General features: G+C 39.0%; 1 protein-coding gene across 3 annotated transcripts in view; it reads right to left on the bottom strand.

Moving 5' to 3' along the window:
- The window catches only part of rbfox3a (RNA binding fox-1 homolog 3a), a 272,370-nt gene that overhangs the window by 22,050 nt on the left and 231,987 nt on the right, over positions 1 to 18,333 (bottom strand). For 2 of the 3 annotated variants that reach the window (XM_053639962.1, XM_053639963.1), the window contains 5 exons: positions 13,848 to 13,994; positions 6,228 to 6,281; positions 4,807 to 4,899; positions 2,862 to 2,922; positions 2,004 to 2,057 (listed from right to left, as the gene is read on the bottom strand). In XM_053639962.1, coding sequence (XP_053495937.1) covers positions 2,004 to 2,057; positions 2,862 to 2,922; positions 4,807 to 4,899; positions 6,228 to 6,281; positions 13,848 to 13,994 — 409 coding nt within the window. The remainder of the gene's footprint in view (positions 1 to 2,003; positions 2,058 to 2,861; positions 2,923 to 4,806; positions 4,900 to 6,227; positions 6,282 to 13,847; positions 13,995 to 18,333) is intronic. The other variant, XM_053639964.1, reaches the window with a different exon arrangement.

Genomic DNA, 18,333 nt, shown 5'->3' with positions numbered 1-18,333 from the left:
AGTAACCCGAGCTCAGGATTCAGGCCCTGGAGCTGTGAGATGGCAGCACTGCCCACTGCATCACCGCACCACCTCATAATTTAATTTTCCCCCCATAAATGTTTAATGAGTGAACAACTCCCTTGCATGTGTCCTATACTACAGAAGCCCATGTGAGCAGATGAATGAGGGAGTGGAGTTATGTGTAATGATATGCAGTTGATTGTATGAGCATGTATCAGCAGGTATTTGAGGCAGAAAGTGGAGGGTAGGGAGAGAGAGACAGAGAGAGAGAGGGAGGGGGAGAGAGGGAGTGCAGGAGGTAGGGGAGGGAGAAGGAGTGAAATGAAAATGATAAATGACTGCTTTCTGTCACAGGCGGTTATTTAGAGGTTCGTTGTAAAGCTGTCCTGGAATGAACAGATTTTAGTCTAATGAGCAAAAAGGCAGGCCGTTAAAGTGATGCGATGTGCTCAGCACTTCTTCCAAATGAAATAATACCATTTCCCCCTCATTAGAATGCAAAAGATCCAAAGAACACACAGCAATAAAGAAATCAGAAAGTAGCGGGTGGGGTGGGGGTATAGCAATAAGCTAGAAACTCGACACTCTTCATTTAACTATACCACCAAAGTTCTCTAAACTGCTGTGCGTGTGCACGATAAGTAAACACAGGTCTTGTGTTCAGCTCATTAGCTTGTTAGTGGGCAGAAGCAAATCTATGCTGTCCATTAATATAAACAGCACATCAAGAACCAATAGACATGGCTGGAATTAACATTATATTATGGTATTTATTAGTTGTGCTTTTAGGCCATTCAAATAAGAACAACTTTTTAAGTGCCATTCAACTTAACTTTCAATTACCTAATGTAAACCACACAATAAATGTTTTTTTTTTTAAAGACCCATTAATGGTCCAAGCAGGAAATGCTGAAGCATTGGTACAGCTATTAGTTTTGACTGTAATAGCATAGGACACGGTTAAAATACATATTCTTTATGTGTTACATAGTATTATCTTTTAAATATTGCTGGAAAAAAGTTGCAGAGATTTCTCACTGCAAGTCCTGTCTTATTTGTCAAGAATAAATCAGCAACATATTTTTGTAAGCTTTCAAGATGCTTCAAGGTTTTTGATGATATGCATTACTACTATGTTTTTGTATTAACCTCTTAAACTCCAATGAGCTGTTCATGGGTCCACACTTATATTATGTATAAAGAGTATGCTATGTTAAGTGTCCTCTCTAATACTTTTACTCACTTAATGTCTTGTATGTCATGTTATTTGCATGAATACTTGCTATATTTACACCTGTGACTAGCAAAACAATGTTTTGCTATAGTGTAAAATAAACTATCTGTCAAAACAAGTATACAAAGGATATATTGATTATAGTTGACAACAAAATCCACCTAATAATATTTGACCAGATTGACTTTAGTTTTTTGGTTTGTTACATTCCAGAAAGACCAGAAATTCAGAACGCAGTGCTGCTGCAAGTCAAAATGTGGTCGTTTAATTGGCAGTACAGTATAATGCCTATAAGATTTTCTTTTAAAAATATTAAGAAAACTTATTTAAAAACAACAAATAAATGCACAATGAACATGCTTTATAAATATATATATATATATTTTAAATAAATTAAATGATTACTAAATAAAATCAAATTTCTTACTGAATTTCAGTCCAGTTTGTAAAGAAATATGGTAGAACTATGGTTTTATTTTGATGCCCAGAAAGAAATTGATTAGATTGGGCTATTAGACAAAAACAAACAAACAAACAAACAAAAAAACAAAACAAAACAAAAACAAAAAAACAAAGCTTAGCAAGCCTCCAAATCATATCTGTATTTGTGTTTGTTTAGAACACATTATCTGTTCATTCTGAATAATGTATTTGTATTCAGTTACATCCCTACTGTAGTTATAATAACATATGACTAATACACTTTAAGATGAATTACTGAATAATAAGCTTGAAGTTTAAGAAGTTGAGAGATGAATCAGTATACCTGCATAAAATTCAGGACCATAGACAGCTCCCACCACTGGATTCAGCTTCCAGCCTACACAGAACACACAAAGAGAGATTTATCAATGTTTAATGCTGGAATTCTTAATGCCTTAACCCAGCAAGTATTTTCAGAAAACTTTCTTTAGTCTAACTCTGAGTAGGATCAAACAAGCAACAAAAGGTAATGCTTCAAAAATAAAAGGGGAAAAAAAACATAAAGAAGGACAAGATGAAAGAATAAAGCAGTGTCAAAGTAGAGGAAAGGGCAAAGAATAGATTAACACAGAATATTGGAGGAAGAGTTTCTGAGAAAGGTTGCGCTGGAGTAGTCTGAAAATTGGGAGATGCAGAATGAGAAAGAGCGATAGAGATGGGGGCGTGAGAAAGAGAGAGAGAGAGAGAGAGAGAGAGAGAGAGAGAGAGAGAGAGAAGTGAAAGTTATCTCGTACACTGTCAGTGATGGATGGAGGTTGTAAAATGGCCTCCTCTTTCTCTCCATATTGGCTGATTGGAGCAGTGCTGGGGGGTCTGTGATGCTTTCTTTCTCTGTCTTTCACTGCTCTCCTTCTCTACCAGTCTACTGCAATAAGTTTCTGTGAGGTGCACTAAGCTTGGCAAAGCGACTTGTATAGAGTGACCCCTAGCTTCTCTGTGTGGTGCATTCTGTATACTAGCTCCAGCTAAATTTGATAGGGGTTGTGGCAGAGGTGCAAAAGCCACAAAGTTGCTTGTTTGCTGGCAGCATGCACTTAAATGTGAAGTTAAATTTTGCAGGATGCCGTTATTTAGAGGTGTGTAAAGATTTGAGGCAATTCAGCCTAATTTATAAAGGGAAAAGTGAGGGAAAAGCACTTACCGTTTGTGTAGGGGTTAGCCACTTTTTTGTTTGTCATTACTCGTGCTGTTGCATTATTTACCTGAATGAAATACGATCCACAGTGTTAGAAGATATAAGAAGAAAATAAAGGTACACTAGCATGCAAACAGTGACTCACACTGTAGTGGAGAACAGAAAATGCAACTTCTGTGTGCACATACAGGTGACCATGCAAGATTTAGAACAGCGAGATGTGTTATCTAGTCCAGCAAGTAAAACAAATTTTATTAGAATTCCCAATGAGCAAGGATATCTGCTTCAGGTTCCTTGTAGCAATCCTATCTATAACATTGTCTAAAACAGGGGTAGCCACTGCCAGTCCTGGAGGTTCAGAGCTCTCCAAAGTTTGGTGATTTTCCTGCTTAAAGCAACGGCTCTTAAAGCAAAGCCAGGGGCTCTGAGATTTTCAAATTGTGTTGCAGTGGATGAAATCACAAGCTACCATTATCAAAGTCATTATATTTATCACTGAGTTCTTATAGTTTTCAGCCTGTTAACTGTATTGAATTAGAATACAGTTGTCCTTCAATTCAATACAGTACATTGTGAATATATTCCAATCTTAAATTAATCCAATCCTAATCAATAACTAGAAAAAACCCCAAGTAGTCCTATGAATAATGTCAACTTAATCTAATGTGTTCTGTCTATGGAAAGTTCCAGAGTGAAACACTCCTTGGCTTCAATAAATATTCAAAATGTTATTGTATATTATTGATAAAATAATTTGAATAATTTGATTATAAATCTATGCTGACTAGGATTTAGTTTAGGAGTCCTAGGCTACAAAATATTTGAGAACCCTTAGCTTAACAGACAATTGATTTGAGAAGAATCACCAAACTGTGTCCCTTCACACAAACAGGTCACCCCCGGTGTAGGTTCATATTATCAAACATAGTATCCCTTAAAGCAAGAGCAGTAATCATGTACTTTAAACTGAACCTCAAGATGAAACAAGTATTTTGTGTGAGCTCAGCTAAACAGTATGCGACACAGAGCGCGAGAGCTTCTACGAAGGTGGGGGCTGCTGTGGGAATTCAAACATGGCCGATGGCAACAAGAACCATGTTAGTATTTCACCCTCATGTTAATTAGCGTTAATAGCTTTCCTTTCCACAGGGCCACTGGAGGTCATTTAGCTTTAGGAAACAACTGGCCTCGACTTTCCCTTGATATATAGGCCTTGGTATTGTTTGTACATTATGTGAATTATCTTAATTGCCCTATGGAAAATCTTAATAGGCTTGTGGAAAGGGAGGATATGAGAGAGCCAGATAAAGAGAAAGAGAGACAGAGAGAGAGAGAGAGAGAGAGAGAGAGAGAGAGAGAGAGAGAGAGAGACACAGGTAGTGCTGCATGTGCCGTAGGGAGTATGGCATATAGGAGAAATAAGCACGGTCTGTTTGACATAAACAGCTGGGATTTAAAACATCATCGGAAGCACTTTGATTTCCCAAGATGAGCTTAATTAAAACATATACATATACTTTGCCTTGGCATGGTCTTATATGTTTCGCATCCAACTACAAAAAAAATCAAACAGCCCCTGAAACAAGTTTGCACATGTATATGAGGCTACCAAGATGAAACCTGGAGGCATTTAGAGCACTTATATGTCAAACAGCATTTCTGATCATACATAATTTTAAATTCATTGAGTATTTGAAAGTATTAATGGTATTACAGCGTTAATAAAGGGTACTTCACATGTTCTTGGCCAAATGAGCTGTGGAAGCATAAGCATATACATGGCTATAAGTTCTCCACACAACAGATATAATTATAAACCCAACAAACACAAATGTTTATTCAAACACACACATACACACATGCATCATGCGAGAGCAGGCATCAGGTACAGTATTAGGAGAGCGGAATAAGAGAAAGAGGCAGGCAGGAAGGTAGGAAATTAGGAAAGCACCTCAATTTTCCGTCCCTCTACGATTGTACCATTTAGTTTCTCCCTTGCACGGTCTGCATCTGCACTTGTTTCAAAAGTTACAAAACCAAAGCCCTAATTGTGACAGGAGTGGCCAAAACAAATAAAGCAAGTAAGAAGTAAAGGAAAAGAGACAGAGAAAGGAAAAAGACACACTGTAAGCAGAGTTGCAAGAGGGAAATGGTAAGCATTAGTCACAGGTGAACTTTCAACCAGGAAGTGATTCAGAGACACTAAAACCGAAACTACAGACTTCTACATAATAATTTCAGAAAGAGATGACATAGACAACATGACATATAATACTAATCATTTAAAGAAAACCTTGACTTATGTGCATTATGTATGACGTTTAATTTACCAGTTTTTTTTTTATTTACCTTGCCTACATGGCTACATGCTTGTTAGCAAATATGCTGATGATATGCTGTATAAGCCTACACACACACACACACACACACACACACACACACACACACACACTCTGACAGAGAGGGAGAGAGAGAGAGAGAGAGAGAGAGAGAGAGAGAGAGAGAGAGAGTGCTGACACTCTTTTCATCTTCCCTCCTTGGGTACTGTCAGCTGTAAATTATGGTCAGCCACAGCCCACACACCATATCTAGTGCTGGCTATTAGACATTCATGGCAAACAAGAGCTTGATTCAAGCTCCAGTCATTTAGTTCATATACACTGCCCTACGTATAGCCTAGTAATTGCTTTGAAAGATAATGCACAGAAGACAGTGACAATGGGGATGATCTCAAACGTACACATAAGACCTTCTTCTAAATGTCAGATGTAAATAGTAGCTAGGCTAGGCAATAAAAAATAAATAAATAAGAGTAACATGAATCCTACTACCAGGTTCAAAATCCATGTTATTTCAATTAACATTAAGTTAATTAACAAGGTTAAACAAAGCTGATTAGCAGAGGGAGGAACTCAGGTATGAGCAACTCTCCCTGGATAATGAGTCCTCTACGGTCTGCAGTTCTCTCTGGAAGAGTGTCTGTCCAGAAGACTGCTTTTACATATCCCTAACAGCTAATACATGAGATTTCCAGCACCCGAACAGACAAGTTGGTTTAAATCAGTGTATGACAGCTCTTAAAGGAGAATCACCATGCACTGGTCAGACACTACACTGAATTATAACTCGGTGAGTTGACACTAATTTAGCTGAAATCACTCAGTTGTCTGTGTGCACAGCTACCTTTGAGCGAGTGTGGCTTGGCACAGTGCTATGTGCATATATGTGTGTGTGTGTGTGTGTGTGTGTGTGTGCATGTCATTTTGTGGCTGCCGTGTGAGAGCTGTAATTACGCGACTCATGAAGGGAAAGGGGACCTGTGTGGAGAGAAAGGGATGAAGTGACAAAGAGCTGCTCTTCCAGCTGACTTACCTTAGAGCCCCGCTCGTTAAAAATAATTTCCACATCTAAAATTTTCCCAAATTGCTGCAGAAAGAAAGAGAGATGGGAGAGGGGGGAAAAAGAGAGAGAGAGGAGAGATGGAGTAATTAGAACTCATCTCTTTTGCACTTTGTCAGGAAACTTGAGCACTTGATTGCATAGCTAACTAAAATAGAATACCCACTGCTCAATGGAGCTACTTCCATAGTAGAGAAGCTTCACAAGTCTGTTGGACTAAAATTACACAGAGAAACCAGACTCAAACACTTTTATCACTGACCAGTCATTGAAATGTGCTAAATGAGGCCAGCTGATATGACTGTACCTCTGTGGAGAATCCTGCCTGTGCACTGTAGAGGGAATGAACCGGCTATTCTGCTGATGGGTAAAACATTTTCAAAAGAGCACTACAATGCTGTATATGCACCAGTGCTCTTAATGACGTACAATGGTTTGTTATTTTCTGTGGTGCTCACCCTGATAAAAAAGCTGGATGAAACCATAAGACAACATATTTCTGGCGAGATTTAACACCCACCACCTCCTCTCAATTAAAATGGATAATTGGATGTAGAGGCGCCATCCTAACCGATGATAAACCATGTATTTGTTTATTATTACCATGACGAATACTGTCTCTGTAATTACGTGTCACATTGGTTATTATTTTCCAGCCATTTGCATTGTGCATCTTTATCTGATGCCCCTCAAATGCCCAATCCCTCCTTTTTATTTGCTAATTTATAATTAGGGAGCATGTGGTGACCACAGACAAGGCACAGCTGAGACTATGTTTTAGACAGCATATAGTTTATGGATTTGCAGCCTGAAAACCTGCCAGAAGAAGAACCCTGAACATTCCACCACAACTGACCTTTGATTCAGATCCTCACAGCTTCAGTGAGGACTGAAGTGTTTGGTGTATAGCAAAGTTTTGTGCAAAATGTGCGTCAAGCCTATACCTTTTGGCTTGACACACATTTTGCACAAAACTTTGCTATGTGAGGATAAGTTAGCTTGCAGATTCATTAGGACTGATAAAGGTCTTCATCCCTTGAATGTGAATTTGTTACTGCACTCCACTCATTACTTTTTAAGTTACTCTCACTCTGTGTTAACCCTGCATGCTTTATGCTAATAAGTAGCATTGGTTAACAATCTCCACTTTGAGCTGTTTTATTTCAATAAATGAATAAACATGTCTGTGTAAGAGAAGGCAAAACCAGCACAGTTAGATAAAGAGAAAGTGATTTTCTGGAACATTCCACTCAGGATATAGTAACAGGTGGGGGAGGGGGGTTGGGGGGGGGGTATGGGGTATGGGTTTGGCAGTATGGATGGATTGGATATTTAAACCTCTTAGATTTTGCAGGTAAGACACGTGATGTCTAAGAAGAAGGTCGACTGCATGCATTTTCTCTAGGGACAAGGGACCTAAGGATCCCATTTAAGTGGTCTTGCTTTGGGGATCATTATGGAACACTGCAGAATAAAAGTGAAACCTTAAGTTCCTCTAATGGGTGGAATGAAAGCAGGTTTTAATTGCTGTCTACAATGGCCATATTATTTCATTAAAACTAATTACCCTGTCAAGCAGGCCACGGCAGCTTCATTTCAGCACAACAGGGAAGAAATGGGCCTTCCAGGCACTGTGCGGCTCAACGGGATTGATCGAGGGCCTGGACCACTAATAAGGTTAAGAAGAGCTGCCTTTTATCCTTCCAGCCGTAAGGAGAGACTTGCACCAAATTTGTATGTGCATATGTGTGTGTCTTTATTGGATGTGAATGGGGGTTTTGTCAACAAATTTAGCACATGGCTCTAATCTTAACTGACTTTGCATGTGCTGGGAAAGAATAGCTAGTTTACTGGTGAAAGTGCCAATTTCTGTTTAGCTTAGCCTGTTACAGGTCCTAGCCTCTACCTTCTTCACTTGCTCCTCCAAGCTTATTTTCCCCAGTCCAATTCAAATTCCAGACAATCCAAATCCAAACAATTGCTACTTGACACAAATATGTGCCATTTGTTCAAATTAAGGCATCTTTCCCTGCCAGAAACAGCATCAAGCATGTCCATTTGGATCTCAGTTTGAAGTCGTTCACAACCACAGCTGTTATTCTTAACAAAATCTGTGGATGCTAATGGTTTGAATCCACCCTAATGGGGTTACCAAGCTCTGAAATATTTCCCCAGTGAAGGCTCTCCCACACAGCTCAGGTGAGTGCCCCCACTGCAGACCCATCACAGTGGGCTTTGCCATCCACAACCATACAACGGCAGACAGATTTCATAACCGCACAGGTGAAATCGAGCTCACTGAGAGACTGCAGTAAGGACTGTGGGTGGTTCTCATATTGTAAGAGTTGGCAACTTCCGTCAAGCCATTTGGGGTAAATTACCAAATATATCCTCTATGAAAGGTGGAAGATACAGTGTATAAAAACAAGTCATCAGTGTATAAACCAATCTTTAACACTCTAAATCCACAAAGCTACTAAACTAAGAAATTAGGAATAAGTAGCATAATTATAAACCCATTATACAAACCCTTTAGTAACCTGCAGAAACCATATGGTTCCAATCCTTTTATCAGGCTCTGTAGATTGCAGGTAAAGTACAGCTTCCCTGCGGGTGGCTAACTATTGGATTGAGTACTCAAACATCTGGGTGTCCACTAAGAATAACTTGCTTTCATCTAGGCTCTGGAATATCAGTCTGTTAATTGGGCTTAATATGGAATTAGATGCAACACTGAGCTTTTCTCATTATTGTCATGATAGAACTTCAAAATGCTGTTGGTGGCTGTCTTCACTGCCTGAGTAGTTACAGTTTAATGAAAGCTCCTCAGGCGCTAGATGCTTGGAGTCACAAAAAAGAACTCATGCTGGAGTGAGGAATCTGACATTTCAATCACGTTCCAGTAGCTCCTGTGTGGAATCGCCAAGGTGGTGCTTTAAACCCCATTTTATTCTCCAACATTAGGCCCACATATCCATTGGTGTAATTGCTTTGGATGTCTTTTTCTAATTATAAAATTAGGCTCAAATAAGGTTGGGTAATGAAGCCTGTTTAATTTTCATTCTTTGTTTGACTATGTCCCATGCCAATGTACTCATGTGAAAATAGAGTCATCAAATTAGAGGTTTGAGAATCTAAATTGAATTTTCATTCCTCTTGGATAAAAAGATCAAAAAAAGCTATCTCCCCACTAAAGCACATGATTAAACCTTAAAATGAGATAAATTTGTATTTTTGTACGACTTTGATAGATTCTGCTTCTGGATGCCAAATGGTTGCTCCTAGCAAAATGGCTTACACTTTGATGAAGGTCCGCACAAAAAATAAAATATCCTGATGAAAATAGAAGTCAGGACATAGCTGATGATGTGGCTGAATTAGGCTCATTTTCTAGACTAAAAAGTTTAGATTTGGACTAAAATTTATTAGAAGTGTGAATCACTAATATTAAACGCAGGACTTGATAGGAAACAGTAACAGTCAAAGTATAAATAAACTTTATTTTTTGCTGTTCTTATGGGCTTAAATGATAAAATATTCTTAATACTTTAATACTTTATTTAGAATTAACTTTGAAACAGCAAAGTTCACCTTCACTTATAATATTAGCCCACTTAGTCTGAACAGACTTCTAACTGAAGATCTGGGTGAGTTTCTGATGGTTTTAATATCTTTAAGAACTCCATGGCCCTGCACTGCTGATATAACTCTCCACTGGTCTTCCCAAAACTCTTCCAGCCTCCCAGTTTCTATGTTCATGTAGAATTCTAGAGTGATGCACCATGCCTATCTATGTCATCTATTCCCACTAGTCTATCGATGACATGCAATAATTGTGCCCTTGGGTCCTTGCAAGATTTCACAGCAAGTGTTGCAACAGCTCTTACACACACAGGAGCTGTCAGCAAACAAGCAGCTAATGAGAATCCAACTCTCACTTTTTAAGTGCACTGAAAAGTCTCCACTGGAGAAGACCCTGCTCATCACATCAATACTGGGCAGAGTGGAAGAGAAGAGAAGTGAAGAAGAACATCGCTCTAAGAGAGAACAAAGCGGGAACAGATGTTCTCCAAACTCAGCACTCACTGTGAATCCACAGTGCCTCATCAGATTAAAATGGTACTGTTGCTTATACTTTGCCTTAAGTAAACACTAGCTCCAACTCTTAACAAGCTAAGACTAAAAGCAATATGCTTTTTTGGTCTCCTCCCAGTCATGTTTGTAGTTTCAACAGTAACAAGCTGCCAGTGCACAGCATTTAGTTGCTTTCGCTCAGTGAATGCTACTAATTTAAAGTCAAACTATATATTTCTCTGTCTTAGAAAGACAGCCATGAATATTAGAAAAGCATACTCATTCAAAGGGTCATGAAAAACTGTAAAACATGCACGCATACATAGTTAGACATATGTTGACTGTCACACACAGATGGTACAACACAACCTCCTACTGTGTGCATAAAAATCTATACATTTCTGCAAGTGATTTATTACATGTACAGCATCTCACAAAAGTGAGTACACCAATCACATTTTTGTAAATTTTTGATTATATCTTTTCATGTGACAACACTGAAGAAATGACACTTTGCTACAATGTAAAGTAGTGAGTATACAGCTTGTATAACAGTGTAAATTTGCTGTCCCCTCAAAATAACTCAACACACAGCCATTAATGTCTAAACCGCTGGAAACAAAAGTGAGTACACCCCTAAGTGAAAATGTTCAAATTGGGCCCAAAGTGTAAATATTTTGTGTGGTCACCATTATTTTCCAGCATTGCCTTAACCCTCTTGGTCATGGAGTTCACCAAAGCGTCACAGGTTGCCACTGGAGTCCTCTTCCACTTCTCCATGACGACATCACAGAACTGGTGGATGTTAGAGACCTTGTGCTCCTCCACCTTCCGTTTGAGGATGCCCCACAGATGCTCAATAAGGTTTAGGTCTGGAGACATGCTTGGCCAGTCCATCACCTTCACCCTCAGCCTCTTTAGCAAGGTAGTGGTCGTCTTGGAGGTGTGTTTGGGGTCGTTATAATGCTGGAATACTGCCCTGGGGATCATGCTCTGCTTCAGTATGTCACAGTACATGTTGGCATTCATGGTTCCCTCAATGACCTGTAGTTCCCCAGTGCCGGCAGCACTCATGCAGCCCCAGACCGTGATACTCCCACCACCATGCTTGACTGTAGGCAAGACACACTTGACTTTGTACTCCTCACCTGGTTGCCGCCACACATGCTTGACACCATCTGAACCAAGTAAGTTTATCCTGGTCTCATCAGACCACAGGACATGGTTCCAGTAATCCATGTCCTTATTCTGCTTGTCTTCAGCAAACTGTTTGCGGGCTTTCTTCTGCATCATCTTTAGAAGAGGCTTCCTTCTGGGACGACAGCCATGCAGACCAATTTGATGCAGTGTGCGGCATATAGTCTGAGCACTGACAGGCTGGCCCCCCACCCCTTCAACCTCTGCAGCAATGCTGCTAGCACTCACACGTTTATTTACCAATGACAACCTCTGGATATGACGCTGAGCATGTGCACTCAACTTCTTTGGTCGACCATGGCGAGGCCTGTTCTGAATGGAACCTGTCCTGTTAAACCGCTGTATGGTCTTGGCCACCGTGCTGCAGCTCAGTGTCAGGGTCTTGGCAATCTTCTTATAGCCTAGGCCATCTTTATGTAGAGCAACAATCCTTTTTTCAGATCCTCAGAGAGTTCTTTGCTATGAGGTGCCATGTTGAACTTCCAGTGACCAGTATGAGGTAGTGTTCGAGTGATGACACCAAATTTAACATAGCTGCTCCCCATTCACACCTGAGACCTTGTAACACTAAGTCACATGACACCAGGGAAGGAAAATGGCTAATTGGGCCCAATTTGGACATTTTCACTTAGGGGTGTACTCACTTTTGTTGTCAGCGGTTTAGACATTAATGGCTGTGTGTTGAGTTATTTTGAAGGGACAGCAAATTTACACTGTTATACAAGCTGTACACTCACTACTTTACATTGTAGCAAAGTGTCATTTCTTCAGTGTTGTCACATTAAAAGATATAATCAAATATTTACAAAAATGTGAGGGGTGTACTCACTTTTGTGAAATACTGTATATTCAACTGTCCAGTGGCTATTGTGTGCTATTGATAACTAGGGGCACCGTGCAGGATATTTTCCAAATGGGGAATTTAATTCTCTGCCATATTTGATAGCATTGGTAATATACTGTCTTGAGATTTTCATACTAAATCTTGGAATATATATATATATATATATATATATATATATATATATATATATATATATATATATATATATATATATTTAGATTTTATGTTGATGAAAACCAGCAGGTTTACTGGCAGTACTGGGTCCTTAATTAGCCTGTTAGCTTACTAAATTACTACATATCTATTATGTATTCCTCAATGCCACACACATTCAGTAAGGGAAGGTACTGTATGAATCTAATCATATCCAAAGTGCAGCAAATGTATGTGCCTGTTTTATGTTCCATCTTAAACAAGTACCATTTGCTAACTAATAACCAGCCTTACCAGCTACTTTAACAGTTTACTGTGCTCCAAAGCAATGCCCCAATGGTTGCAGCAAAATATGTGCACACATTTCAGGTTATTTGCAGAATCATTCAGGTAGGAGACTGGTCTTGATGATATGGTTTTAAAATTCCTGTAAATACTCCCATTATTTTGTATTCCATTTATCTGCTATAGTCATTGTTTTCTCAATATTAACACAAGGACACACTGTATCACTGATATGAAGAATAACTTTTACAGAGAACTCAGCTGAAGTACATAGGTCTAGTGGGAATATTAGGGTGGCTGACCTGAATATTTTTTTAGATTGGATAATTGAAGCTTATCCTCGTCTAAATGTCAACGTTGTGCTGCCTTTACCAGCAGAATGTTGTATTGACAGCGAAATGATTAGAATGAAAAAGCCATTAAATAATTTCTCTTTATAGATGACTGACAGCTCTGTCTCTACAGTATAATGTGAGAAACTGTCCTAGCTGCAGGCATGTGTTTAATGAGTGTAGTAAATTGCTGGTGTTTTCTCAGTTGACACAAATGTGCATTATATTAAAAAATTATTTGTGTGTGACATACTGTATGTAAGCAACTCAGTGAGTGGTTTTAGTGTTGGGCTGCTCAGACAGAGTGAATAAACATTGCCTGTTTCAGTACTGCAGGTGAACTAATGCTGTGTTCATATAAGGTGTGTTTAGGGTTTTGTACACACGTTATCATTCCTCGGGTCCTATTAGTGTGGGTTCAAGTCAGCAGAGGAGGAACTTAGTCTGGCTAGTTCTGTGATTGTAAGATCTGTCTCACACATGGGTTTTAAGTCTGTAATATAAGGCTGAAGGGGTCAAATTCAAAAGGGCAAAAATTGTACAGTACTATAGTATATTGAAACACAGAGGTCAAATATGTAAAACATAGGTTGAGGTTGAAGTTTTCCAGGTGTTGCTGATTTTCCAAAATATTTTTCTATGCACTAGATGGTCTTTGCAGCTCATGAAACTCATCACATCAATGTATGGCTGAGCAGAGACACTCACCCCAAACATTTGTCGCAGGTCCGGGTCACGGAAACGGAATGGAATGTTGGAGACGTGTAACCGCTTGGGCTGCTGCTTCTCCGAAGAGTCTGAGGGCTGGAGCTGGAGCTGCTGGGAGACCTCTGTCTGTGCCACCTCATCTGCCTGCTGAGAGAAACACAACCATCTTAATTACATAGGCCTGGAATAAGAAAAGTGTTCAGACAACTGGCCTTCAGGTTCTCTTATTCCACGCCAAGTGAAGCAGGTAAGAGGAGAAGGTAAGAAGGTACATGAGGAGAGAGAGATCAGTGAGCACCCGTGGCACATTACAAATTCCCTCGGCCTGGCCAACATTTGTATGTGGCACTGAAGATTAAGGAAGCTGTCAGGAAAGGTGGATACAGATTTAAAAGAAAATACCTCTGACATGTTGAGACCAGAGGATTCATTTACTGAGCGGCAGGCTATGAAGACCTGAGGGGACGAGAAAGCGAAGGGGGGTGCTGGCGAGAGTCATCAGGCTCAAAGTTGGTATGCTCATCTGTCCATCATAGAGAAAAAAATAGCAACCATTGTGCTCTAGGATGGACGGCTGAGTGCGACACACATTCATCTCATTCTCACATGCCCAGCTCCAGCACTCCATCCGTCCCTCTCTCCCTCCCTCCCTAGGTAGATATTGAGCAAATGTCACAGTATGTATCACAGCATGTATGCATGTGTAAATGTGTCATCTGGGGCTTTTGTTGTCTGATGTGACATTATTCCTCCGGATTCTGTTTGTGCTGCACTTTCACAGAGTCATTTGCTACATGGTAATGTATGGCCTGAAGACCCTGAGCGAGCCTCAGGCAACAGTGGCTACAATGCACAGAGCAAAAAAGAAAGAAAGAAAAAAAAGAAGTAAAATAAATAAATAAATAATGCACTGACTTTGAAGAGTGCTGTTTTGGTTTCAAATTAAACAAAGGTAAAACATTATCTTAGCCAACACATTTGAGACACAGTCATAACTGTCACAGAGCAAATTGATGAGCAAGCTACAGTAAGAGCAATTTAGCATCTGACAGATGAAAGCAGCATATGAAGGCACTGATCTACTGAATGGTCATTAATTTCAGACTTATCTTGTTTTGGGCCTGTTGTGTGCAGACATGCTCAGTGGAGGAAAAAACATGTTGAGCAGAGAAGACAAGCAGCATCCCTTCATGTGCATAATGAATTAGAATAACATGGGGAGAGCAGATGAAAAGATGATGTCAGCTAAACGTCCCCAGGATTAGCAAGATCAATGAGAGAGAAGTGCTGAAGGCAGCTACATTGGACTTGGCCATGGTCGGCAAGATGCATAGTTCTTCAGAAAGAGAGGGGGAGAGAGTGAAATGGGTAGGGTCGGGGGGTGAGGGGAGGGGTAATGTTATAATAAAACATTCACAAGGAAATATAGAGACGGAAAAAAAAAACTCCAGAGGGAAATACAATAGTATAAAATATTTATATAAAGTAATAGATTAGTAAATATCTATATTTGTTGACATAGAGAGCAGGAACAAACAGAACTTGTATGCATGTGTGGCAGCAGCTCTCATGTTATATACAGAACTGCAGGGTCAGTTGAAGTATGTTGAGACGCTACAGGGACTCAACACAAGCACCTGACATCTAAAGCAAAGATCAGTCAGCAGACACAGTAGTACATGAACTCAGGGCCACAGTGGGGGGTGAGACCCTCTGTGTAGCACACAGAGAGGCCTCATACTGTGATTTTTGACAAGCAGTGCAAGGATGAACTTATCTTTGATAGAGAAAAAAAGCAGTGGCATTGGGTAATACCCTGTTGATGTTCTTATATGATCTAATTTCAGACATTTAGTCTAATTTAAATATATACATTTGATCTGCCTTTACAATTGCATTTACATTTACAGCATTTAGCAGACACATTTAAATTACATAAGTGCTTTGTGGTATATGTGGAAACCATGTCCTCATAGTGAGGCAGTTTAACAAAAAAAAAAAAGTCTGAAGAAGCTAACTACCAAAAACAAAACAAAACAAAACAAAACAATACATGCTTTTTAAAAGCATCACTATTTTGTTTCTTTCTTTTAATTTACAAGTCAAGTGCATGAATGTATTCATTAAGTGCATTTTGATAAGGGTCTTCAGTCTGCATTTCAGAACACACACACACACACACACACACACACACACACACACACACACCACCCACTGGCCTCCCAGCACAAAGGCAGACAAGGATGCATGTTATGTGCATCACAAGATACACAATGAAGATGTAATTAAATATCCATCACTAGATTTTTTTCTCTATGATTTAGATCATAGTACAATACACAATACACAGTACAATGCAAAATGAAATTTTAAAGTTTAACTTGCAAAACGAAACTATTATTACACTGACACACTGTGTCGTTATTGCATGATCTTCAACTCTCAAGTTACAGTAATTATTATAATGTTATAATGTTATAATGAATTAAATATTATTCTCTCTGTTCAAATCAAACATTTTCCCAGTTAAAGATATGACTAAAGTATCATGTAACGTTAAACTAAAAAAAATTCAGCAACACTGTTAAAAATGTTTATATACACTCTTAGAATATTTACAACCCTTAATGGTTCTTCGGTTATCTCTCTGGGGGAAGTCTTAAAGGTTCCCTGTACAAACCTACACCAGTGTGTTACCTTAACAGAAAAGGCTTCATACAGAACCCTTATTAGGAAGCTACAAAGCTTTAATTATCCAATAAACCTTAAAGAACTGTTAAAAAACTCCCCCCACCCCAAGAGTGTACAATATGAGTTTAAAGCTGCATTAATGCCAAAAGGTGGATTACATTACTACAACAATCACTCATAGAGACTGCAGCTTTACCATCGATTTAAGCATTAGCCATAACAAGGATCTCAGATGCAGCACAAAAGGAATTTACTCTCCTTTGGGGTGGAGGTGGGGGGTGGTAAATGCACTCTGCTTTGAGAGCAGGAGGAAACACTTTCTGAAATCTCCTTCCAGTTCATTCACCTCCATTCACAGACCTGCACAGAGGTCTCCATGGTCAGAAAGCTGCTACCCTCTCTGACCTTCTTGGTGCTTTCTCTCTCCCTGTCTCTCTGGAATAAACCTAGGCTGGACTCCAACTCGAGACTCCAGCATTGCTGATTGAGGTTCTGCAGGTTAAACACATCACACACTCAGTGGAGAATCACACAGCCTTGCCCAGACAGTGACTGCTGCTCCACTGCACTCACAGCAGCGCAAGCTCACTTGGAAATACTGTATATGACAGTAAATGACAGAAGTGGTGTGAAATTCATGGTAATGATTGGTCTGTCAAAAGCATGCAAAGTTGAAATATAATAAATGTACTTTCATAGCCTTTCCATAAAAACAATGTAGACAGCAAGCATTCAAAAGTTCATGCAGGGCTGTTTACTTTTCCTGTGGTCTGAAAATGTCAGCTGCTTTCAGCAAATCAGCAAATCATAATGCAATTCAGTTTATATTCAACACTAATGGTTAACATTTAGTGGAAAGATTTTGGAGCAGTGAAAGGATTAATATGTTTTTCTGGTCAATGGTAAAAGGGTTACTCCCATAAATGTGTTTAAAATACAGTTAGAATGGGATTTAATGTTTAGAACACTTTTTTACAATACAGATTTACAGAAGGTGAGATTTGTATGTGATTCTGGGTTATGAAATCTTGTTTACAACTGGTCATTTCCTGAAACTTGTATCTGGATTGTACAACAAATTGTACAAAATTCACAAATCATGTGTTTTGCTAATTTTTCTCATTTAGAAGATGCAGTCCTCCATAGTTTTTAAATTAGTTGCATGTTTGCACATTTTTTGTGGTTGTTATCAAATTTGCACATTTTTACATGCACAAACCTTTAGTAAATTTTGGCCATAATGTACTGTATTAGGAGGGGGTTATCAAATTTTGCTTGGGCAGGTGGCTGTATTTATACTTCTAAACCATCTGGCAAAGATGCGCCTTAGACACCTCAAGTGGTTAGAATAATAATATATATTTACACCTGTATTTTTATTTGAATAATCCCTGTTTGGATATAATCCCAATGTGCAAGAAGCGTGCAATGACCTGTTCATAACTGAACATTATAACAGATTATATTTGAGATTGTAATTCCTGGACAGTGACTAAGGCTTGAATACCACAAAAGTATCCTGTTTTCAGATGAGGAGTTATTATTATTATTATTATTATTATTATTTTATCTTATTGCACTACTGTACTATGCTTAGCTTGCATCTTTATGTAATGTGACTAATGAATCAAAGAGACTGTTAATTAATCTGACCAGTTCAAAGGTTTATCTTCTCAAACCAAACATGTCCCTAGTCTTTACTGGCTATCTATAAGAAGAACCATTGTTTACCACCAGTGTGGCATTATCCATCATTGATACTGTGCATTGATACTGGGCCTTTTAAGATAAAGCA

The sequence above is a fragment of the Ictalurus furcatus genome, chromosome 13, assembly GCF_023375685.1.
Source record: "Ictalurus furcatus strain D&B chromosome 13, Billie_1.0, whole genome shotgun sequence".
In the NCBI taxonomy this organism is placed as follows: Eukaryota; Metazoa; Chordata; class Actinopteri; order Siluriformes; family Ictaluridae; genus Ictalurus; species Ictalurus furcatus.
Note: the sequence above shows the minus strand (reverse complement) of the source record. Positions and strands in the feature narration are given on the sequence as shown.